The sequence below is a fragment of the Mustelus asterias genome, chromosome 1, assembly GCF_964213995.1.
Source record: "Mustelus asterias chromosome 1, sMusAst1.hap1.1, whole genome shotgun sequence".
Lineage (NCBI taxonomy): Eukaryota > Metazoa > Chordata > Chondrichthyes > Carcharhiniformes > Triakidae > Mustelus > Mustelus asterias.
In genome coordinates, this window is record NC_135801.1 from 105,786,463 (window position 1) to 105,812,716 (window position 26,254).

Below are 26,254 nucleotides of genomic sequence, written 5' to 3' on the forward strand. Positions count from 1 at the left end.
TTGCGGACCTCACAGACTGAGATGGATTATCCACTTGGCATTTCTGGCTGAATGTGGGGTGGCAAGTGCTTCAGACTTGTCTTTTGTTTGTCTGCTGGTTTTTGCCATCATTGAGAATGTTCACAGAGCTGCCTCCTCCCATTAGTTGTTTACTTGTTCACTACTATTAACAATTGGATGTGGCAAGACTGCAGAGCTTTATCTGATCTTTTGGTTATTTGCTATTTGGCAGGCATGTAGTATATTGTGCCTTCACAAGTTGGTGTCTCATTTTTAAGTCTGTTTGGGACTGCTCCTAGCGTGCTCTCCTACACTTCTTTGAGCCTGAGTTGCTTCCCTGTTCTGATGGAGTAATGGTGGATTGAGGAATATGCCAGGTCATGAGGTTGCAGATTGTGGTGGAATAAGGTTGTGCGGCTGCTGATGGTTTGCACTGCCTCCCTCATGAATACTTAGTATTGGACTGCGAGATGTGTTCTAAGTATATTCCATTTAGCATTACTCTAATCCTGTTTTCCAGCTCTTGGCCCATAGCCCTGGTGGTTACTGCAGTGTAAGTGAATATTAGCCGCCTTAAATGTTACAAGAGTTTCTGACTCAACCACTCTTTCAGGCAGTGAGTTCCAGACTCTCAGCAGCCTCTGGGTGAAAACGTTTCTCCTCAATTTCCTCCTTAGCCTTCTACCTCAGGATAAATGTATGTTCCCTGGCTATTGTTGCTACACATTTCTGAAATTTGATGACATATTTGATACTCTGTCCTGTTTAGTGGCCTATTGTATGCATGTTTGCCTTTTTGTGTTGTTTATTCTGCCAATATGACCTAATTTGATGATCCCTCCAGGATATCATCACTCCTCAATGCTATAATTGATTCCTTGATCAATATTGTGATTTCCCTGCCCATCTCTTCCTCTTCCATCCCCCTCTGAATACCCTATAACCAGGAATGTTGAGCTGGAAATCCTGCCCATTTTTCAACCGCCTTGATCGTAGCTCTGATATCATACTCTCATGATCCTATCTGTGCCATTAGCTCATCTGTTTTGTTCCTCAGGTTCTTTGCATTCTCTCCCCTCTGAACTACTTGTCAGGATTCCACCCCCCCTGCCAATTTAGTTTAAATCCACCCCAACAGCACTAGCAAACCTCCTCACGAGGATGTTGACCCTGTTCCTGTTCAGGGGTAATCCTCAAACTTGTACAGGTCCCACCTTCCCTAGAAATGGTCCCATCGTCCCAAGAATCTAAAGCTCTTCCTCCTGCACTGTCTCTCCAGCCACGTGTTCATCTGCTTTATTATAGAGTCAGTTTTACAGCACAGAAAGAGACAGTTCGGCCCATCATATCTGTGCTGGCCATCAAACACCTACCTATTCTAATCCCATTTTCCAGCGTGCCTTGCATGCTATGGCATTTCAAGTGCTCATCTATATGCTTGTAAAATATTGAGGGTTTCCATCTCTATCATCCTTTCAGGCAGTGAGATTCACATTCCCAGCACCCTCTGAGTGAAACAGGTTTTCCTCAAATCCCCTCGATCTTTTGTTAAATCTTAAATATATGCCCTCTGGTTATTGACCTCTCTACTAAGGAGGAAGCTTTCTTCCTATCTCTATCCTGCACAATATTGTACACCTTGATGAGGTCCCCCCTCCGCCTTCTCTGCTCCAAAGAAAACAAATCCAGCCTCTCTTCGTAGCTGAAATGCTCCAGCCCAGGTGACAGCCTGGTGAATCTCTTCCGCACCCTTTTTAGTGCAGTCACATTCTTTCTATAATGTGACGGCCAGAACTACACACAGTACTCTAGCTGTGGCCTAATGAGCATTTTATACAGTTCCATCATAACCTCCCTGCTCTTGTATCCAAGTACTAGGCTAATAGAGGCAAATATCACACATGACTTCTCAGCCACTTTATCTACCTGTCTTGCTGCCTTCAAGGATCTGTGGACATGCACCCCAAAATCCCTCTGGTCCTTTGTACTACCTAGCGACCTATCGTTTTGTATTCCCTTGCCTTGTTAATCCTCCCAAAGGGGAAGCAGTGGTATTGTCAGCCAGAAGTGCAGAGTGGATGATCCACCTCAACCACCTCTGGAGGTCCCCAGCATCATAGATGTCAGTCTTAAGCCAATTCTATTCACTTCATGTGAATCAAGTAACGACTGAAGGTATTGGATACTGCAAAGGCTGTTGGCCCTGACAATATTCCAACAATAGTACTGAAGAACCTGCTGTGCCATTAGCAAGCTGTTCCAGTACAGCTGCAACACTAGCATCTATCTGTAAAGTTAAAGTTTATTTATTAGTCACAAGTAGCCTTACATTGACACTGCAGTGAAATTACTGAGAAAATCCCCTAGTCGCCACACTCCGGCACCTATTCGAATACGCTGAGGGAGAATTTAGCATGGCCAACTCACCTAACCTGCACATCTTTGGACTGTGGGAAGAAACCGGAGCACCCGGAGAAAACCCACACATACACGGGGAGAATGTGCAAACTCAGTGTCCCTGGCGCTGTGAGGCAGCAGTGCTAACTGCCATGCCACCAAATTGTTCAGGTATGTCCTGTACACAGGAAAAAGTACAAATCCAACCCAGCCAATTACCACACTAACAGTCTACTCTTGATTATCAACAAAGTAATGGGAGGGGTCATCAAAGGCACTATCAAGCAGCATTTGTTCTGCAATAACCTACTCTCAGATGTTCGGTTTGGATTCCACCAGGGTCACTCAACTCCTGACCACATTCCAGCCGTGATTCAAACATGGACAAAAGAACTGAATGCCAGAGGTGAGGTGAAAGTCACTGCCCTTGACATCAAGGCAGCATTTGACTGAGTTTAGCATCAAGGAGCCCTAGCAAAATTAGAGTCAATGGGAATCGAGGAAAAAACCCTTTGCTGTTGAGTCATAACTCTGCACAAAAGATTGTTGTGGTGATTTGAGGTCGATCATCTCGGCTCCAGGACATCACTGCAGGAGTTCCTTGGTAGTGTCCTAGGCCCAACTATCTTCAGCTGCTTCAGCAATGACCTTCCTTCCATCATAAGGTTAAAAGTGGGGATGTTCGCTGATAACTGCATTACGTCAGAATCATTTGTGACTCTTCAAATACTGAAGCAGTATATGTCCAATTGCAGCAAGATCTGGACAATATTCAGGTTTGGGTTGATAAGTGGAAGTAACATTCGCGCCACACAAGTGCCAAGCAATGACCATTTCCAACAAAAGATCTAACCATCGCCCCATGACATGCAATAGCATTACCATTGCTGCATTCCCACTATCAACATCTTGGGGGTTACCATTGACCAAAAACTGAACTGTACTAGCCATATAAATACTGTTGCTACCAGAGCGGGCTCGAGGCTAGGAATCCTGCGACGAGTAACTGTCACTGGGTCAAAATCCTGGGACTCCCTCCCTAACAGCATGGGAGGTGCACCTACACTTCTAACTGTGGTGGATCAAGAAGGCAGCTCAGCACCACCTTCTGAAGGGCTACTAGGGATGGGCAATAAATACTGGTCGAGCCAGTGATGTCCACATCCCATAAATGATTTTTTTTAAAAAAGCATCACCCTTCACTTTTTGGGGTTAAATTCCATTTGCCACTGTTCTGTCCTTCTGACTAGCTCATCTATATCATCCTGTAATCAAAGGCTTTCCTCCTTGCTGTTTACCACACCACCAATTTTGGTGTCACCTGCGAACTTGCTCTTCATACATCCCATATTCACATCTAGATCATTAATGTAGGCTATAAACATCAAGGACTCAGCACCAATTCCTATGATGCACCACTGGACACTGGCTCCCAGTCATAAAACAACCTTCAACCATTATCTCCTGCCACTAAACTAATTCTGGATCCAATTTGCCAAATTGCCCTGGATCACATGGGCTCTTACCACCTTGATCAATTTTCTATTGTCAAAAGCCTTGGGGTGGCACAGTGGTAAGTACTGCTGCCTCAGTGCCAAGGACCTGGATTCAATTCCTGGCTTGGGTCAGCTGTCTGTGTGGAGTCTACATGTTCTCCCTGTGTCTGCGTGGGTTTCCTTCGGGTGCTTCGGCTTATTCCCACTGTCCAAAAGATGCTGGTTAGGTGGATTGGCCTTGCTAAATTCTCCCTTAGTGTACCTGAACAGGCGCCAGAGTGTGGTGACTAGGGGATTTTCACAGTAACTTCATTGGAGTGTTAATGTAAGCCTACTTGTGACATGAATAAATAAAGTTTAAAACTTTACTGAAGTCCATGTAGACTACATCAACTGTTCTGCCCTCATTAAACACTAGTGCCTCCTTGAAAAATTCAGTCAAATTGGTTAGCCATGATCTCCCCCTATAAAGCCATGCTGAGTATCCTTGATTAATCCAAGTGGAAATTAATTCTGGCCCTCAGAATTTTTTCCAATAATTTTCCTACCTCTGATAGATTCACTGGCCTATAATTACTCGGTTTTTCCCTACTTCCCTTCTTGCATAATGGTATCACATTAGCTGTATTCCAGTCCTCTGGCACCTCTGTGGCCAGAGTTGATTTGAAAATTAGCACCAGAGCCCTTGCAATCTCCTCCTTTGCCTCACACAACAACCAAGGAGGCATCTAATCTGGGCCTGGGGATTTTTCCACTTGTAAACCTGCTAAAACCACTAACATCACTTTCTTGAAGCTAATCTGCTCAATTATATCATAGTCCTCTTCCTGATTTCTATACCTACATCATCCTTCTCCATAGTGAACACCAATGCAAAATACTGATTTAATACCTCATCTACATCTTTTGGCTCTACACAGAGGTTGCCACTTTGGTCTCTAATGGGTCCTACTCTTTTCCTGTCTTGTCCTTAATGTACCTATAAAACACCTTGGGATTCTCCTTTATTCTGCCCTCCAGTATTTTTTCACCCGCCCTCTCATGCTTTCCAAATTTCTTTTTCTTGTACCCTCCTGCACTTTCCCATACTTCCCTTTGGCATCCACTGTTTCGTGCCCCCTGAATCTGCCTTACTACTATTTTTTTCCCCCCTTATCCAATGCTGTATAATCCATTGATACCTAGGGTTCTCTGGACTTGTTGGTCCCACCCTTTATCTTTACGGGAACATGTTGACATTGTACACTCTGTATTCTCTCTATTTCCCTTTTAAATGATCCCCACTGCTCTCATGTGGATATTCCTACATGATGCTCCCAGTCCACTTAGGCCAGATCCTGTCTTATCCTATTAAAATCAGCCTCCCCCCAATTCAGAAACCTTATTTCCGATCCATTTTTGTTCCTTTCCAGAACTAACAAGGATTGGATGTGAGCCTAACAAAAAGTGGCAGAGCATGAAGAAAAGGGACATGTCCTTTCTCTGTCTGATCCCAAATACCTTAAATTTCCTACTGCGTTATGGTCACTGTCACCAAAATGCTCCCTCACTGACACCTCTACCACTTACCTGGCTCCATTCTTTAAAATTAGATTTTGCACCGCCCCCTTTCACAGTAACTTCATTGCAGCGTTAATGTAAGCCTTACTTGTGACTAATAAATAAATAAAACTGCACTGCCCCCTTTCCTCGTAGGACTTTCTACATGCTGGCTCCAAAAGCTCTTCTGAATGCACTTTAGGTATTCCGCCTCCTCTAAGCCTTTCACACTTTGCCAATCCCAATTAGTATTGGGGAAGTTTTAATCCCCTGCTATTATTATCCTTTTCTGAGATGTAGTTACATATGTACTCTTCTATCACTCCCTGACTGGGGGCCTATAGAACACTCCCAGCAATGTGATTGTTTTTAAGTTCTGCCCATATGGCCTCAATTGAGGAGCTTGCTAAAATATCCCTTCCCCCTGTCTTACCTAAAGATTCTATACCCAGGAATCTTGAGCTGCCAGTCCTGCCCCCTCCCTTAACCATGTCTCTGTGCTTGCAATGATACCATACTCCCATGTGTTAATAATGTCCTCGGTTCATCAGCCTTGCATGTAAGACTCCTTGCATTGAAATAAATGACATTCAGCATAGCCTTAACATGTCTCTCTTTGTACTGCCTTCTGGATTAACTTGGTTTCTCTTCTGTCCTTTTATTCCTATAATTCATTATTGCTTGGCATCGGGAGTAATCCGAAGATTGCTACCTTTGAAGTCCTGCTTTTCAATTTTCTACCTAACTCCCTAAAGTCTGCTTGAAGGACATTATTTTCATTCTTCTTATGTCATTGATCTCAAAATGGACCACGATCTCTGACTGATCTCTGCTGCCCTGCAGCAGTTCTGTGACATCCTTGACCCTGGCATCTGGAAGAATTAATACGGTTTAGAATTATTGTTGGAGACTCCAGGGCCACACACTCCTGACTGTATACCACTGTCTTTTACTTTAAGATGGTGAAACTCTGCCACCTCTGGTGGGTCTGTCCCTCTGGTGGAACATGACATAACTAGGGATGGCGATAGAGGAGTCTGGGATGTTGGCTGAGACTATGACTTACAGGCTGTTCTTTTACCTGTCTAAGTCAGCTCTCCTAAATGTTGGCACAAGTTAGTAGGTGCAGGTGAGTTGGCCCTTGCAGGATCCACTGTACAGTGTGTCTTTGACGTGTTGGAATCCAGCCCTTGGGTGATTGATGTTTGGTTCCTCTGGTTTTATTTCTTTTGTGGTTTTCATTGCGAATTTGATATAATTGAGTGGTTTGATAAGCTACTTCAGAGAGCTGTTAAGTGTAAGCCTCATTGTTGCAGATCTGTAGTCACATAGATTGTATAGATTACTAATAAATGAAAAAATTGATTGTCCAAAATTTAAAAAAAGGAGCTGAAATGTCAGTTTGCAGATAAGAAACTGATACTTGCCCCTCATGACTCAAGAAAAACTCTGTCTTGATATCTGCCAATGATTGTGATCATCTTTTAAATTGCTATATTTTTTCTCCTCTTAAGTTTCATTTATTCCCATTTACTCTTGCAACTGTTAGCACCCCTTTCTCCTCCCCCCTCAGTAAGGACTGGACCCCTGCATAGTTTCCCCTTTCCTTATTTTAAGAAATATACCTACTGCAATTAAGTAATGGAGACCAAGGATTGACCTTTTGGGTAGTTCTTGTTTGCGTCTGTCTCAGATATTTGCTGGAAAAATCTACAGGCACTGGAGAGACCATTTTTTAAATCTTAACGAAGTAAAACACAATTTTTAAAAATCTGATATTTTCAGCCTTGTTGCTATTTAGAATTAGGACAATTTTTAAGAGCTGTGATTGTTTGCTGCCTGCTGAAAGTCCACTTTCATAAGTTTTAAATAGAATCGATCCATGTGATTGACCCATGAGGTTAAATGCTGAATGGGCTGACTGCACTTATTCAATGCTGCGAATTGCTCAGTGTATTTCGAGTAGTGGATTTGGTTGTGGGAGAGCAATTTGGAGATAGTGACCACAATTCGGTGTTTTTTGTTATTGCAATGGAGAGGGATAGGGCCGTACGGCAGGGCAAGGTTTACAATTGGGGGAGGGGTAATTATGATGCGATTAGGCAAGAATTAGGGGGCATAAGTTGGGAACAGAAACTGTCAGAGAAAGGAACGAATGAAAAGTGGAACTTTTTCAAGGAACAAATACTGGATGTCCTTGATAGGTATGTTCCTGTCAGGCAGGGAGGAAATGGCCGAGTGAGGGAACCATGGTTCACAAAAGAGGTGGAATGTCTTGTGAAAAGGAAGAGGGAAGCTTATGTAGGGATGAGGATACAAGGTTCAGATGGCTCAATTGAGGGTTACAAGTTAGCAAGGAATGAGCTGAAAAAGGGGCTTAGGAGAGCTGGGAGGGGACATGAGAAGTCCTTGGCGGGTCGGATCAAGGAAAACCCCAAGGCTTTTTATTCTTATGTGAGGAATAAAAGAATGACCAGGGTGAGGTTAGGGCCGGTCAAGGACAGTAGTGGGAACTTGTGTATGGAGTCAGTAGAGATAGGCGAGGTGATGAATGAATACTTTTCTTCAGTGTTCACCAAGGAGAGGGGCCATGTTTTTGAGGAAGAGAAGGTGTTACAGGCTAATAGGCTGGAGGAAATAGATGTTCGGAGGGAGGATGTCTTGGCAGTTTTGAATAAACTGAAGGTCGATAAGTCCCCTGGGCCTGATGAAATGTATCCTAGGATTCTGTGGGAGGCAAGGGATGAGATTGCAGAGCCTTTGGCGTTGATCTTTGGGTCCTCACTGTCCACGGGGATGGTGCCAGAGGACTGGAGAATGGCGAATGTTGTTCCTCTGTTTAAGAAAGGGAATAGAAATGACCCTGGTAATTATAGACCGGTTAGTCTTACTTCGGTGGTTGGTAAATTGATGGAAAGGGTCCTTAGGGATGGGATTTACGACCATTTAGAAAGATGCGGATTAATCCGAGATAGTCAGCACGGATTCGTGAAGGGCAAGTCGTGCCTCACAAATTTGATAGAATTTTTTGAGGAGGTAACTAAGTGTGTTGATGAAGGTAGGGCAGTTGATGTCATATACATGGATTTTAGTAAGGCGTTTGATAAGGTCCCCCATGGTCGGCTTATGATGAAAGTGAGGAGGTGTGGGATAGAGGGAAAGTTGGCCGATTGGATAGGTAACTGGCTGTCTGACTGAAGACAGAGGGTGGTGGTCGATGGAAAATTTTCAGATTGGAGGCAGGTTGCTAGCGGTGTGCCGCAGGGATCAGTGCTTGGTCCTCTGCTCTTTGTGATTTTTATTAATGACTTAGAGGAGGGGGCTGAAGGGTGGATCAGTAAATTTGCTGATGACACCAAGATTGGTGGAGTAGTGGATGAGGTGGAGGGCTGTTGTAGGCTGCAAAGAGACATAGATAGGATGCAAAGCTGGGCTGAAAAATGGCAAATGGAGTTTAACCCTGATAAATGTGAGGTGATTCATTTTGGTAGGACTAATTTAAATGTGGATTACAGGGTCAAAGGTAGGGTTCTGAAGACTGTGGAGGAACAGAGAGATCTTGGGGTCCATATCCACAGATCTCTAAAGGTTGCCAGTCAAGTGGATAGAGCTGTGAAGAAGGCCTATAGTGTGTTAGCTTTTATTAACAGGGGGTTGGAGTTTAAGAGCCGTGGGGTTATGCTGCAACTGTACAGGACCTTGGTGAGACCACATTTGGAATATTGTGTGCAGTTCTGGTCACCTCACTATAAGAAGGATGTGGAAGCGCTGGAAAGAGTGCAGAGGAGATTTACCAGGATGCTGCCTGGTTTGGAGGGTAGGTCATATGAGGAAAGGTTGAGGGAGCTAGGGCTGTTCTCTCTGGAGCGGAGGAGGCTGAGGGGAGACTTAATAGAGGTGTATAAAATGATGAAGGGGATAGATAGAGTGAACGTTCAAAGACTATTTCCTCGGGTGGATGGAGCTATTACAAGGGGGCATAACTATAGGGTTCGTGGTGGGAGATACAGGACGGATATCAGAGGTAGGTTCTTTACGCAGAGAGTGGTTGGGGTGTGGAATGGACTGCCTGCAGTGATAGTGGAGTCAGACACTTTAGAAACATTTAAGCGGTTATTGGATAGGCACATGGAGCACACCAGGATGATAGGGAGTGGGATAGCTTGATCTTGGTTTCAGATAAAGCTCGGCACAACATCGTGGGCCGAAGGGCCTGTTCTGTGCTGTACTGTTCTAGTGGCAGTGGAGGAGGGGGTGTGGGAATGGCAGAAATGGAGGATGAAGAGGAAATAATAACAGATGGGCAATACTTGAAATGTATGGATTAGAGCTAGGATATTGTTGGGGTTTTGTAGAGTAGGTTTCACTTTATTTGGCTATGCTGCAACAGGCAACAGTGGTATGGGAATTGTCCTGTGTGATATTTCAGAGTTGGTTTGACTTGATATTTAATTATAGGAGAGTCCATTCCTTTCTTCTCATTACCTTTAGTTGTTTTGCAACCTAAAGTTTAGTACACAATGCTTTAAAAAAATTTCCACTGAGTTTTTTTCTCATTTGAAGGTGCTGAGCAAAACTGGAACCCTGTGGCAGCATTTATACTGACCATACTCTGTGCAAGTGGAAAAATTGTAAGAATTGTTAAAGGAAATAGAATCTGGAGGGAGTGCAGAGAAGGTTCACCAGGTTGATACCGGAGATGAGTGTTGATTATGAGGAGAGACTGAGCAGATTAGGTTTGTATTCGTTGGAATTTAGAAGGCTGAGGGGGGGATCTTCTAGAGACCTATAAGATAATGAAGGGGCTGGATAGGGTAGAGGTGGAGTGATTCTTTCCACTTAGAAAGGAAACTAGAACTAGAGGGCACAGCCTCAAAATAAAGGGGGGTCGGTTTAGGACAGAGTTGAGGAGGAACTTCTTCTCTGAGGGTGGTGAATCTCTGGAATTCTCTGCCCACTGAAGTGGTGGAGGCTACCTCGTTGAATATGTTTAAATCACGGATAGATGGATTCCTGATCGGTAAGGGAATTAGGGGCTATAGGGATCAGGCGGGTAAGTGGAACTGATCCACTTCAGATCAGCCATGATCTTATTGAATGGCGGGGCAGGCTCGAGGGGCTAGATGGCCTACTCCTGCTCCTATTTCTTGTGTTCTTATGTTCTTATTTTCAGTCGGTCCTTCATGGATTTTATTTTGGACTAAGTGGCTATTAAGTAAATGGTTATTAAGTTGTATTCAAAATTTGTACAAAGCTGCCAACTAATTTGCAGCTTTTACAGTAGCTATATTCATTTTTCACCCACAAGCAAAAGAAATCGAGTTAGCTGAGATTATTACATTGTTAAAAATGTTGATGTGGGCACCACAGAATATTCTGGAATTGCCATAGTTTGGGCTAACTAAAATTTCCTGTTTTATTTAAATGTGGTTATACAAAATCTGACCGGAGTATCACTCTTTAATATGAAGCTACTATTGTTTCCCATTTCTTTGTGCAGAAACCAACGTTCAAAGGTAACTGGCAGTTCTGATATTCTCAAAGATGATAACTACTTAGCAATTGTATAATCACTCGTGCAAAAAGTGTCTTTTCAGCAATTTGCATTTTTGTATTTGACCACCATTGTCTCAACAACAACATAATGTTATTGTCTGAATAACATTGTTTATTCTCCTTCACTCTAGGTCACAATATAGAGTGCTAGATTCTGAACACTTAAGTTTTTCCATACCTCTGCTTTTGGTACTCTGTAATCCTCCTCTAGGATGGAGCCCAAAAACACTTTTATTTAATACTTCCTGGCAATTCACAGCGTATTGTTCAGAAGTTTTCGGGAGTGATCTGTGCAAGAATGGTAATTTGTTGAACGTGAACTATCTGGAATTTTGTACTCTGTTCAGTGACTTTGTTGCACCATTCTATTTTTAGGGCAGCTGCTATGACTTTAAGAACAGTTTTATTATCGTTACAAGCCTTACTGGCAGCAGCTGAACCAGATGACCCACAGGATGCAGTCGTGGCACAACAGGTTAGCAAAGGCTTGGCAGCAGCCACAACAATGCAGAAAGTCTACGTTCTTGAATTGTTAAAAATTGACCATAAACCCAGCTATTGGACGGGATCAGTTTCCCGAATAAATGAAAATATTCCTGACCTGTATTGTTCATTTGTGTCACAGGGTGACCCAAGGATCATCCGAGAAGAAACAAGTTTTACAAAAATCTTTTTAAAATACTGCTAAACATTGAATTATATTTAGCATTCTTCTGTAAACAATCTCAGCAGGACGAGTCCAACTCTACTAATATACAATTATTAATTTAATATGAGGTACTGGGTTATACCTACTTCAAATAGTTGATGTTTTAATAGACATTAACGTTTCATTTACCTCACCAAAGTGGCCATATTTATAATTGTCTCAAATGAAGTTTACTTTAAATAAAATTAGGTCTTGCCTGAATGCAGGAGAGAAATTACTGTACCAATAATTTATTGGTCTAGATTTTATTATGAACAAGATTAAATATTGATACTGATTCATAAAGCTGTCATGAATTTCTTTTTGGCTGCTAATGTAAAATTTCACTTTTTGTAATAAAATGGGCTCTGGTGATTCCTTATAAAGGAACATGGAAATAAAAAGCAGCATACAGAAATTATTTTTTGTTTTAAATAATTGTAACATTTATTTATTGTACCTTCTCTGATTCCTGGTAAGTACACCCATGAAGTGACGCTGAGCTTTACAGACCAAGAAAATCCCTGGTTTGATTGAGAGGAGCCAAAAAACATGGGTGGGGGAGGGGAGAGCAGCAGCAGTGGGCCTGTTGCAGTTGGACCTTATTGTTAAGGAAGGATAGGGGTTGAACTTGACCAATATTTCTTACTGATCTGAAATTCTTCTGTAAATTGTGGATGTGAGAGCAGAGTTGAGTGTAAGTTTTTTATTCCTTTCCCCCTCCTACCTACCATCTCTATCCCAACCACATCCTGATAAATGATAAATATGGAGTATAGCCAAAACCAGATCACCACAGGGCCATTTCCCATTGTGGATACTGAACGTGGTTTGTCTTTTAAGAATAAGAAAAGAATGGTGGTGTGAAATTTTTCATATTGTAACAGTAGGACGTGTAAAAAGTAAGCAAATTGGTTTCATAAACAGGAGAATCTGACAGCTGATCTGGCCAGTATAACATTGCAGATTACTTTTTAGATGCGAATGCCTGATGGCACATGAAGAAGAAAGAACTTGTTTCTCAAGACCATTAAGCACCCCAAAGCACTTGTTTAAGAAAGAAAGCAGGGATAATCCAGGAAATTATAGGCCGGTTAGCCTGACGTCAGTGGTGAGGAAGCTTTTGGAAAAGATACTGAGGGACAGCATCTATGCACATTTGGAAGAAAATGAACTAGTTAGTGACAGGCAGCATGGTTTTATATGGGGACGGTATGTCTCTCCAACTTGAATTAGTTTTTTGAAGAGGTGTCAAAGATAATTGAGGAAAAGGCTGTGAATGTAGTTTATAAGGACTTTTATTAAGGGGTTTGACAAGGTCCCACATGGTACACTGGTACAAAAACTAAAATCACATGGGTTTTGGGGTGGGCTGGCTAGATGGATACAGAACTGGCTTGGTTATAGAAGACAAAGTAGTGGCGTGAGTGTTTTTCAGAATGGAGATCTGTAGTTAGATCAGTGCTGGAACCTCTGTTGTTTGTAGTATATATAAATGATCTGGAGGAAAATGAGAGTGGTCTGATTAGCAAGTTTGCAGGTGACACGAAGATTGATGAAGTTGCTGATAGTGCTAGGGATTGTCAGAGGATACAACAGGATATAGATTGGAGATGTGGCCACAGAAATGGCAGAGTTTAATCCAGACAGATGCGAGGTAATGCATTTTGTAGGATAAAATTTAGGTGTGAATTGTGCTGTAAATGGCAAAACCCTTAGGAACATTAACATACAGAGGGATCTGGGCATGCAGGTCCACAGTTCCCCAAAAGTGGAAACACAGGTGACCAAGTGATTAAGAAAGCAATTGGCATGGTTGCCATCATCAGTTGGGGCATTGAGTATAAGAGTTGGGAAATCATGTTGCAGCAATATCAAACCTTGGTTAGGCCGCATTTGGATTGTTGCATGCAGTTCTGGTCACCACACTACCAGAAGGATATGGAAATTTGGAGAGAGTGCAAAGAAGGTTCACCAGGATGTTGCTTGGTCTCGAGGGTGTTGGCTACTTGGAGAGGTTGAATATACTAGGATGGTTTTCACTGGAAATAGAGGCTGAAGGGAGACCTGATAGAAGTCCACAAAATTATGAGAGGCATAGACAGGGTAGATAGTCAGAGGCTTTTTCCAAGGGTGAAATGTCAATTACAAGGGGACACAGGATCAAGGTGAGAAGAGGAAAGTTTAAAGGAGATGTGTGGGGGAAGTTTTTCATGCAGGGTGGTGGGTGCCTGGAACGCTGCCAGAGGAGGTGGTGGAGGCAGGCACATTAGCAGTAGGCATCTGGACGGGTGCATGAATAGGGATACGGACCGAATAAGGACAGAAGGTTTTTTTAGTTTAGTTGGGGCATCATGATCGGCACGGGCTTGGAGGGCTGAAAGGCCTGTTTCTGTGCTGTACTGTTCTTCGTTCATTTGACACTTCACTGGTTTAGTCACTGTTATGCAAGAAAAGGACAGTCACACAGCAAAGTCCCACAAATGTCAATGTGATCAACCATCTGTCTCATTACTCTTGAGTGATAAATATCAGGCAGGTCACGAGGGAGCATTCTTTTCATTTTTTTTTCTTTGTTATAATGCCATTTGATTGTTACACGTACCTGAGGACAAATGGAGTCTCAGTTTAATGTCTCCTCCAAAAGATGGCTATCAATCTGTCACTAAATTTGGAAGCTGTACTAAGTTATCTTCAGTCCTCAAAAAAGATGACATTTTTGCCATGTTTCTTTCATTTTAAGACAACTTAATCCAGAGAAAATTTTTAATTTAGGTTATAGAGATGGACAAGGGTTACCAGCCCCTCCAGCAATTTATAATTAATGATTAGAAAGAATGCTAGGATTATCAGGTAATGAGTCTCAGTAGAGCGTTACTTTATAGTAACACAAATTGAGATTGTTTCTTTAGTAACTCTGTTTATCCTGGTCAGATTCCTTTTTGTTTTCTCCCCTCACCTCTATTGTCTCAGAAAATGAGCCACTTGATCAGAGGGTGAGGCAATGGATGTCTGGCTCTTGATCTCTGCCAAGGCCACTCTCTTGACCTACAGTTTTATTAATCCCTTTTTTACATTTGTAAAGCATGTTTACAGCATTTGAGTCATGATTAAAATCCAAAATGATCGGTCTTAAAATATTAACTAATCACAGTAAATTGATATGAATTTTATAGCCTCTATTTGAGCAGTGTACTTAGAGTGTGTTTTTTCTGCAGTACAAGCAAAATCCAGAGATGTTTAAACAGACGGCCCGACTCTGGGCGCACGTGTATGCTGGAGCGCCAGTTCCTAGCCCCGAGTACACTAGAAAGGTAGACAAACTGTGTGCTATGGGCTTTGATAAAGTAAGTATTGAGAGCAATTTTATCTAGCACGTGCATCAAGTGCTCACTTATAGACACATTTGTACTTGCAGCTTTTTTAACACAATCATTATTCTAGCATTTATTGCCTATCACTGATTGCCCTAAAGAAGATCGTGGTGTGCTGCCTCCTTGAACCACTGCAATCCATGTGTTACAGGAACACCCACAGTGCTGTTAGGAAGGGAGTTTCAGGATTTTGACCTAATGACAGTGAAGGAATGGTGGTGATAGTTCCAGTTCATGATGGTATGTGACTTGAAGGGAAACTTTCAAGTGATGGTGCTTCCTTGCACTTTCTGTCTTGTCCTTTAGGTGGTAGAGGTTGCTGATTTGAAAAGTGCTGTCAAAGAAGCCTTGGTGAATTACACCAGTTTATCTTGTAGCTGGTTCACACTGCTGCCACTGTGCATTTGTAGTGGAGGGAGTGAATATGGAAGGGGTGCAAATCAAATGGGTTGCTTTAATAGATAAAAACAGAAAATACTGGCTAAACTCAGCTGGTCTGGCAGTATTTATGGAGAGAGAAATACACTTAACATTGAGTTCATTGACCCTTCTACCAGAATCTTATCTGGCATTTTCTATCTTTATTTCAAATTTTCAGCATCCACAGTATATTGCTTTTATTTAAGTGGGCTGCTTTGTCCTGGATGGTATAGAGTTCCTTTTCCTCTTTTTCCTCGAGTGTTGTTGAAGCTGCACCCATTCAGATAAGTGGAGGGTATTCCATCACACTCCTGATTTGTGTCTGGCAGATGGTGGACAGGCTTTGGGAAGTCAGGAGATGAGTTAGTTACTCTCAGCAAAATTCCCAGCTGGTCCAGTTCAGTTTCTGGACAATAGTAACCCCAGGACGGCACGGTAGCACAGTGGTTAGCACTGCTGCTTCACAGCTCCAGGGACCTGGGTTCGATTCCCGGCTTGGGTCACTGTCTGTGTGGAGTTTGCATATTCTCCTCGTGTCTGCGTGGGTTTCCTCCGGGTGCTCCGGTTTCCTCCCACAGTCCAAAGATGTGCGGGTTAGGTTGATTGGCCATGCTAAAATTGCCCCTTAGTATCCTGGGATGCGTAGATTAGAGGGACTAGTGGGTAAAATATGTAGGGATATGGGGGTAAGGCCTGGGTGGGATTGTGGTCGGTGCAGACTTGATGGGCCGAATGGCCTCTTTCTGTACTGTAGGGATTCTATGATTCTATGGATGTTGGTCGAGGGGGAATTCGCCAATGGTATGGCCACGAATGTCAAGGGGAGATGATTAAATTCTCTTTTGTTGGAAATGGTCATCACGTGGCACTTGTGTGGCACGAATGTTACTTGCCACTTAACTAGCCCAAGCCTGAATGTTGTCCAGGTCTCACTGCATATGGACTCGCGCTGCTTCAGTATCTGAGGAGTCATGAATGATGCTGAACATTGTAATCATCAGCAAACATCCCCACTTCTGACCTTATGATGGAGTGAAGGAATGGATGAAACAGCTGAAGATGGTTGGCCCGAGGACACAACCCTGAGGAATAGCAATGTCCCAGGACTGAAATGATTGACCCTCAACAACCACAACTATCTACCTTTGTGCCAAATATGACTCCGAAAAATGGAGTCGTCGTTCCCCCCCTCCCCCCGATTCCCATTGACTCCAGTTTTGCTCGGGCTCCTTGATGTCATACTTGGTCAAATGCTGCCTTGATGTTAAGGGCAGTCACTCTTGCCTCACCTCTGGGGTTCAGCTCTTTTGTCCACGTTTGAACCAAGGCTGTAATGAGGTCAGAAGCATAATGGCCTTGGTGGAACCCAAAGTGAGTATCAGTGAGCAGGTTATTGCTAACTGCAAGCCTGGTAGCATTGTCAATAACTCTTTCCATCACTTTGCTGATAATTGAGAGTAGACTGTTGGGGCGATAATTGGCTGGGGTGGATTTGTCCTGCTTTTTATGTACAAGGCATATCTGGGCAATTATCCACACTGCTGGGTAGATGCCAGTGCTGGCTTGGCTAGGGGTGCAGCTAGTTCTGGAGCACAAGTTTCAGGGTCCTTAGCCTTTGCAGTATCCAGTACCTTCAGTCATTTCTTGACATTACGTGGAGTGAATTAAATTGATGAAGACTGGCATCTGTGATGCTAGGGAGGAGGAGACCAAAATGGATCATCTGGCTGACACTTCTGAAGATAGCTGGCAAATGCTTCAGCCTTCTCTTCGACACTGATGTGCTAGGCTGCCCCATTATTGAGGATGGGGAATATTTGTTGAGCCACCTCTTCCAGTGAGTTTAATTGCCCACCACCATTCACAAATGGATGTGGCAGTACTACAGAGTTTCAATCTGATCCGTTAGTTGTGGGATTGCTTAGCTCTGTCTAGTGCATGCTTATTTGCTGTGATGTAGTTTTACCAGGTTGACACCTCATTTTTAGGTATGCTGGGTGCTGTTCCTAGCATACCCTCCTGCACTCTTCATTGAAATGTCCTTTTCTATTCATATCCCCATTGTACTGATGCATTGGTGTAAATCTGTGGATGTATTCAAGCTGGTAATTTGAGCCAGAATTTGTTATGTATATCAATTGCATCTATTTATTAAGCTGGCAATGTCAGGCATGCTGGAACCTTCTGGCAGTTGTATAAATGAGAATGATTTGTCATGAATATGGCTTTTGGTGTTGGAATTGTGTGAAGACTTGATGTGAAAATAGTATTAAGCTCACAACTGCAATGGCTTTATAACCATCCATTAGCTTGCTGGTGAGTAGAAAACACATTTCTGCCTTTGTGCCTTAGGTGTCTAGCTGCAGTCATTGGTATACAAGATAACTACCTTTTTTGTTTTGCCTTATGAATTGGATGTATATTTAGGCACAAGTTTAAAGCTGCAGGGGGCTTGTTTCCTTAAGAAAGATGGTTTTTATCAGCATTTATACAAGGAACATTAAGGCTTTATTAGAAAAATTTCAATAAGCCAAATAAGCTACAATTTAGTAACAGTTTTGACATTCATGGTGTTAATACTGTTCTGAAGTGAAGTACTTTAGAATTGAAGTACTGGGACTTTGAGATACTGAGCAAAATATTGTTGGTCTTTCAAAAAATATAGCCAAGAGTTGCCATTTATTAAATACTTCACAAGGGTGTACCAACAGAGAATTGGAGGAGTAGATTATATGGTAGTTACAAATGAATGGTGGATCTACAATATAGATAGAACTGAGTAATGCTGAATGGGTTAATAAGACCATAAAAAGTCAAACCAAGCACTAGAGGGTCAGAATTAAAAAGTTATGCTAAACTTGTATCAAACCTTGGTTAGACAATTCTGGTCATTGTGTTATAAAAAGATGAAGGTGCAAAAATGTTTTGCAGGGCTATTATCAGAAATACAAGGTTGTGCCCAGGCTGGGGGTTCCTTGAAAATAGCAGATGTAAGGACTGACTTAATACAAGTCTTAAAAATTGTGGAAGATCTTAATAGACAGTTTAAAAAAAATGTTAATTGAACATGATTTGATGCTTACCCTTAATGGCCCTCGAGGGTGGTTATGAGCCATTGTATTGAACTACTGTAATATTTAAGGTGTAGGTATACCCACAGTGTTGCAAAGTAGGAAGTTTGAGAACTTTTACAAACGACAATGAAGGAACAATGCTATAGTTCAAAGCCAGGATGTTTTATGTATTTGGAGGGGAACTTGTAAGTGTTGGTGTTGCCAGTTTAGGTACTTTTTTGCAAGGAGCTGTCGAAAGAGCCTTGGCAAGTTGTTGCAGTGCATCTTGTAGATGGTGCACACTGCAGCCACTGTTGGTGGAGGGAGTGAATGTTTAAGGTAATGGGTGGAGTGCCAATTTAGTGGGATGCTTTTCCAGGGCAGTTTTGAATTTTGGTTATCTGAGCTGGACTCATCCAGGCAAGTGGAAGAGTATTCCATCACATTCCTGATTTGTACTTCATAGATGGCTTTGGGGAATTGGGAGGCGAGTTACTCCCTGTAGAATACCTATAGAAAACCATATGAGGGAGAAGGATATACAGGATTGTGCTGATAGTTAAATAAGGAAGAATGGGAGGAGGTTTGAGTGGACCACAAATGCATGAACTGGTTGGGCTTAATGACTGTGTTATATATTTTGTGTCATTCCGTAATACAAGGATAGGAAATTAGTAACTGGTAACCACTGCAGCACAGGTTGAACTTTAGGCACATAGGGCATATAAAAGGACAATGGAAAATGCAATTGCACTAATTGTGGATGATTTTAATATCTGAGGCTGAATGGACACCAGGAAAAAAGGGGATGCTTGAGGATACAGTGAAATTTACTGAAAGTCAGGAATTGTTTCTTAGCTGCAAGAGCAAGGACTTGTCAGATTTGACATTTAGCAATTCAACAGAGCTGGAGATTGGTAGTACTTGGGCTAAAAACTTGCAGATGAATTAAGTGTGTGGCAGTGCATTTTGATTATACTCTGGGTGGCAAGTTTGGTACTATAGCAATAGAAGCACTTGGGGCTGCAGGTTAACAGAATGCTAAAGGCACCATCTTAAGTATTTTAAGCTCTAAATAAAAAAGTAATGGAATTTTTGAGTTTTAGCTCCAGGATGGTGAACTTATACAAAATGTGACTGATTTGAGCTCTGTGTGCTGTCAACATTTCCCTGATCTAACTCGTGCAAAATGTTGTTCACCTATCTATCACCTGTATGCTCTCCGACCTACATTAGTTCCCAATCAAGCAATGCTTTTATTTAAAAATTGTCATCCTTGTTTTCAAATTGGTCCATGGCCTCATCCGCAATCTGCAGTCCTCAAATTCCAACCTCTTAAACATGGTGTTAATCATTCCAACAGGTTTATTTGGTAGCAAATACTATAAGCTTTCGGAGTGCTGCTCCTTCGTCAGATGGAGTGGAAATGTTGTGAGACTTCTTACTGTGTTCACCCCAGTCCAACGCCGGCATCTCCACATCATGTTAATCATTTCAGCATTGGTGGCTGTGTCTTCAGTTCCTTGCATCTTAAGTTCTAGAATTCTCTCCCTAAACTCTCTGCTTCTCTACCTTCCTTCCTCCTTTTGAGACACTCCTTGATACTAAGCCTTTGGTCATCTGCCCCAGTACCCTCTTATGTGGCTCAATGTCATATTTGATTTCATACTGCTTCTGTGAAATGCTGTCAGGTATTTTATTAGGTTAAAGAGGCTGTGCGATTACAAGTAGTTCTTGCTGTCCATGGTGGTTATAAGGGAATCTGCACCAAACATTCTGCCAGTGGCTGTGCTAATAGGCTTTATATGAGCTCTGCCTGAATTCCAAATTTAACTTTTGGAAGAAAAATAAAGGAATTGCCTAAGGCTGTGACAGTGATTCTGGAGTGTCGGAGGCAGGGCAAATTAGAGTTAATAATGGTTAACAAGCGAGATTTAATTAAGTCTGTGGGTGCATGCATATTTATCTAATAGCAATCATAAAATGATGACATTCAAAGTTGTGTTTGAAAGGAGAAACATAGTGCAGCTAACAAGATTTTAGATTTATGTAAGGCTAGTCTGAACAGGATGAGTCAGACTGTCCAAGGTAAACTGGGCAAATCTGTTAATGGCTGAAATGACAAGGTCAGTGGGAGGTGATCAAAAAGAATTTAACATGTTTCAGAGCCAGCTTATACCACAAAGATGGGATAGTTTGTCAAAAAATCAATGGATTAAGTGAGTAGACAAAACTGTGGCAAATAGATTTCATTATAGACAAGTGTGAGGGCACCCACTTTGGACCTAAAAAGGTCAGATTACTTTCTAAACAGTGAGAAGCTTGAAATAGTTGAGGCAAAGAGACTCTGGCGCCTGTGTACATAGACAGTTGAAGTGCCATAAGCAGGCACCAAATTATCTTGTGAAATGCCAGCTTTGAGAACAAGGAGTAACATTCATGCTTTAGTTATATGAGGCTCTAGTTGGATGACAGCTGAAATACTACATAGGTGGCATTGTGGCACAGTGGTTAACACTGCTGCATCACTGCGCCAGGGACCTGGGTTCGATTCTGGCCTTGGGTGACTGTGTGGAGTTTGCACATTCTCCCCATATCTGCGTTGGCTTCCTCTGAGTGTTCTGCAGGGTACGTGGATTGACCATGCTAAATTGCTCTTTAGTGTCCAAAGATGTGTGGTTAGGTGGATTAGCCATGGTAAATGAGCAGAATTACAAGGATAGGGCGGGGAGTGTGGGCCTAGGTAAAATGCTATTTCAGATAGTCGGCACAGACACGATGGGCCGGCTGGCCTCTTTCTGCACTCTAGGGATTCTATGGTTCTAGGTAATTCTGGGCACTTCGCCTCAGGTGGTATATATTGGCTTTGGAGGAAGTGAAAGACAGATTAGCTAGAATGATACCTGAACTCGGAACCGAAAGGGTAGAGGAAGGGAAACTATTTTGGCTGGTTGAAAAGTCTAGGACTAGGGGAAATACGGGACATTTAAATAATAGAACCAGGTCTTTCAGAAGTGAGGTTAGGAAATAACGTCTACACACGTAGTGGTAGAAGTTTGGATTCTCTTCTATAAAATGATAGTTGATGATGGGACATTTGTTAATTTTAAATTTTGATATTGCTGGATTTCTCAACTGTTTGTATTGAGAGATATAGGACAAGGTGGATATATGGAAGTTAGGCAACAGATCATTTTATTAAATGAAGAAATGGGCACAAGGGGAATAGTCTACTGCTATTCCTATGTCAGGATTGCACCACCTGACTTCTCAAAATGGCTTCCATTTATACTTAACCTTCAATCTTTAACTCCAATAAATGTTGTAATTATGATTTGAGGGACTGTGCAGTAAGTGAGTTTCTCTTATTGCCAATGTATATATTGTAATATTGTAGTATTTTTCCCCTCATGCATTTTCATGGTGCTTTGATAGTTTGCATTGCTCTTTTGTTAACAAGCTAAATTTAACTAGACTTTATAAATTGTTTAATTATGGACTATTATAGCTAATTTAGCAGATTTTAACTTCTGTATTTCTTTTACAGAATGCAGTAATAGTGGCCTTGTCTTCACAATCCTGGGATGTGGAGTGTGCAACAGAACGACTGCTCAGTAACTGAGGAATTTGGAATCACTTCTATAGCCCAGATGCCCTTTCATTGACAAACATCTCTGCCCTTTGTTCTTTCTGGGTTCTGCATAGATTCCATTTTAAACATCACTGTAATATGTGATAATCGCTATAAACGAGACTGGATTCGATGCTCTGTAAATAAAGCTCTCAAAAGATCTGTGTAAATTAAAACAAAGGGGAAACGTGAAATACTTTTTAATTTTTTTCCTACTCTCCATTGTAAGGATCCTGAGTTTGAGTTGCATTCATCCCTGAAGATGACAAATACACCTGCTTTAGTACAGTTTAACCAAGTGACCAAGGCTTTCAATTGCATCAACTTGTTTTTGATAATAAAAACATGTAATGTGGCCTGCATCTTAGAAAATGGTTGTTTTCTATTTTTTGACTGTGTCATGGCTTATGTAGCCATTACTTATGGTAATACTTCTGACCAGAGTTTCCATTTAGTTTGATATTTAGTGAGAGGCTGCTTAATCGTGGCATTAATGCACGATTTAATGTGATGACATTTTTGAATGTTTATGGATATCAAATCAAAAGTTGAAACTTGTTCCTGATCATGACTAGATTACTTGGTTATTATCTCATGGTTACATTTTTCTCCAAAGGTCTTTGCTATGACACAATCAAAAAGCATTTGACAGGCTAGATTTTCTTAAATGATTGTAGCTGTTAAGTAATGTGATCACTATTTTGAATTACTTAACAGGTGCTTTAAATATTCACACCCTGCTTGTGATTCACAATTTCTATAATCTACTTTGGAGGCTGTGGTGGCTCTTTTCTTGCTGTATATAATTTGAAGTTCACGTAGAAATTAGAGGTGTGTTATTGATCAGATTGTCTGCACTCTGGTATCACTGAAAATTCCAAATAATGGGATATTTCCTGTATATACAGCCAAGCTTTCTATTCGTATTAAAATGGTATTTCATCCTTAAAGTTTCCACTAACCTTGGGGTCATTTAATATAATAGTTGTTTTCTCAAAATTTGAGATATTTATTGGTTTTGCCTTTTCTGAATTGAACAAAAAGGTGATTTTTATTTGTGATGACAAACAGACGGACAGTTATTGGCTGATAAAATGTGCCCCATTGACGAGCATAATATACATATTAGAAACCGCGATTTGAAATTTCCGACTTGTGAAATTTTTGAAGGTATATTTGTCTGTATCTTCAGAAGAGATTGCTCTTTTGCTGATGAGCACTTGGTGGGAATTAGAACAGGAGTCAATGTAGCTTTAAATATTTAGAAAATGCCTACATTTTTATTTAATGAGATGCAGTTCACCCTTTTAAAGCTTTGTCACCATGAAACTGTGAATTAAAACACTTTCAGATTTCCATTTCTGGACTCAAAAGAATTTGGGATAAGGAACAGCTTTTTGGCCCATCAGTCTTGTACTATGTGTAGGTTGGTGCATTGTGATGGACTTAAATTTATTACCTAGAATTACAACTCTGTCTAGGAAAATCTTGTATTACATTTAAACTGCAACCCTTATTGTCCTACAAATCCTCACCATTGTCCAAAGTCCTACATACAGTTTTTGAGCTGTAATTGACTGCTGAAAGATTCATGTAAGCATTGTGGTAGTTCAACTTTTTTCCTTCCCTTTCCTTGAAGAGCAGCACCTCTGCAACTGGCCTCTTAACTCAGCTTTGTTTATAATACACTATGGCAAAGGATCTATGAACTGATAACCCTAATGGGGAATGAGGTGTTCTTGATTTTGTTCTTCACCTAAATGCATTCATTGATGCTAGTGTATTGTTCTGTAGGTGGTGGCTTCTGAATGATACTTCAGATGGCCAGGGTAAGGAGGCATCATAGTTAGTCGGATGCTGGGCAGTGACTAGGAGCAGGAATTGCTGGTTGTGTCTTCCTCTCAGACGTGAAAGCTGAGGCCAATTTTAATCTGATGGTGCAACTGGCTGACCATCACAGACCATGCATATCAAGTATGCTTCACTATAGGCATCTTATTTACTTGCTAAGCTATTTGAGGCAGGGACCCAAGTTACATTGCAGGTGTGACTGTTTAGAAATGAGAAATTGCATCAACCTGGGTAAATTAGTCTACACTCATCTCTAGCCTTCCTTCAATAATTTTGATTGCTGTTAAACCTCTTTGCAAGATGAAGAAGATACCTTGTAATTTTTTTTAACCCTAACATTCTTATAATCAGTATTGTAGTATTAGCTATTTTGAATAGACATTCTTGTTTTTGTTCGCTATCGTAAGGAAATCTTGCTACAACTATACAGGACATTGAGACTACACCTAGAGAACTGTGTAGTTTTGATTACCTGATTAGGGAGAGAGATACTTGCATTGGAATCACTTCGGAGAAGGTTCACAAGGTTGATTCCCGGGATGAGAAGTTTATCTTGAGGAAAGATTGGACTGATACTCATTGGCGTTTAGAAGAATGAAAGGTGATCTTATTGAAACGTACAAGATTCTGAGATGCTGGGAAGATATTTCCTCTCCGAGGTCATTTAAAACGGAGGTGAGGAGGAATTTCTTCTCTCAAAAGGGTCATTAGTCTTTGGAATGCTCTTCCTCAGCGAGCAGTGGAGGTTGGTCATTGAATATATTCAAGGCTGAGTTAGATTTTTGATGAACAAGGGAGCCTGAGAACAGACCGGAAAGTGCTGTTAAGTCCATAGTCAGGTCAACCATGAATTATTGAAGTGTTGGAATATGCTGAATAGAAACTAGAAGCAGGGCCTACTCGTATGCTTTTATCGTTGAACTTGCAAGTAGCAATCTTCTGTTTACTCATTACCTCAGCTCGAGTTTATTGCTATTTTGTATTAAGTTTGAGTTTCAGACATTTGTGTACGATACTTCTGCAAATATTGACACAATCCTATGGATCCCTATCCATTCTGGCACACTGCTGTGGATCCTGTCATGGCAGTAAATGTGTATTCATAGGAACAAGAGTAAAAGTTCCTTGATTCGGTTCTGCAATTCAATTAGATCTTGACTGATCATATCTTAATATATTGAAATTTTCAACTAACATACCCCTCAATGGCTTTTGGGGGCCAGAATACCAGATCTCCTGTGAACAGACTGTTAAATTTTTACTGACAAGTTGTGAAAATTATTTAAAAGGCTGTTGAACACTGACCTTTATATCAAGAGATTTAGGATACAAGGCAATAAAGACCATGCTGCATCTGTACAAAGCTCTGGTTAGACCACACCTGGAATGGAGTAATCAGTTCTGAACACTGCACTGTAGGAGGGATATATTGGCCTTGCAGGGAGTATAACATAAATTGAATCAAAAAATTACACACAAAATCTATTAAAGGTTAAATGATGAGGAGGGAATACAGAGTTGTATTTCCTAACATTTCAAAGATTAAAGGGTGATTTGATAGAAGCTTTCAAAATGTTGTGGGGAACTGATAGTATTATGATCCCTATAGAGACCGATAACTTTTAAGATGATAAATCTCCCTAGATGTTATGTTTTAAGTTGGTAACTAACTTAAATCAATATGAATCAAACAATATTTTACAAGTGCCTAATACATCGAACTAAAGAAAAGGTCCTTTCGCATCTTGCACCTTCTTTCAATATGCACCACCCTTCTGCCAGATATCCAACATTATAAGATTGAGTCCCAAGTAATTGCCAGCTTTCCAGCAGGTTCACTTCTCTCTGCCATGCTAGGTTGAATCTTCCAGTGTCCCTCAAAAATCATTCCTCAGCCTGACTTCTACCAGTAAAGCCCACTCTGGCAACTCTTTGTTCAAAAAGGAACAGTCAAGAATTTTGGAAATTTAAGGAACAGAGAACTAGCTCTCACCAGCACACTGCTTGGTTTTGCAAACCCAAAAAGTATTTTCTTACTTTTCAAAGTAGGAGCTTCATTCTTTCTCTGTGTGCCTGTGCCCAAAAAGCAGCTGTCCCCTTTTCTGTGTCAAGGTGTGAAGATGTCACTTGATTTCAGTAGGTTTGGGTTTCTTTCTTTCCCCATGGGCCCAAAAGATTTTGTATGACCACCATACCCTCTATCCAGAACATTGTTTCATTAATTAAAAGAGATATTCTAAAACATAACT

The 26,254-nt window shown here is 41.3% G+C and overlaps 1 protein-coding gene across 6 annotated transcripts in view; it reads left to right on the top strand.

Annotated features, from left to right (window-relative positions):
* The window catches only part of ube2kb (ubiquitin-conjugating enzyme E2Kb (UBC1 homolog, yeast)), a 101,445-nt gene extending 75,977 nt beyond the window's left edge, over nucleotides 1-25,468 (top strand). For 3 of the 6 annotated variants that reach the window (XM_078216290.1, XM_078216334.1, XM_078216307.1), the window contains exons 5-7: nucleotides 11,364-11,463; nucleotides 14,895-15,023; nucleotides 22,071-23,101. In XM_078216290.1, coding sequence (XP_078072416.1) covers nucleotides 11,364-11,463; nucleotides 14,895-15,023; nucleotides 22,071-22,145 — 304 coding nt within the window. In that variant the 3' untranslated portion in view covers nucleotides 22,146-23,101. Of the gene's footprint in view, nucleotides 1-11,363; nucleotides 11,464-14,894; nucleotides 15,024-22,070 lie in introns of all 6 variants that reach the window. The other 3 variants (XM_078216297.1, XM_078216316.1, XM_078216324.1) reach the window with 3 other exon arrangements.
* Nucleotides 25,469-26,254: the final 786 nt, after the last annotated feature.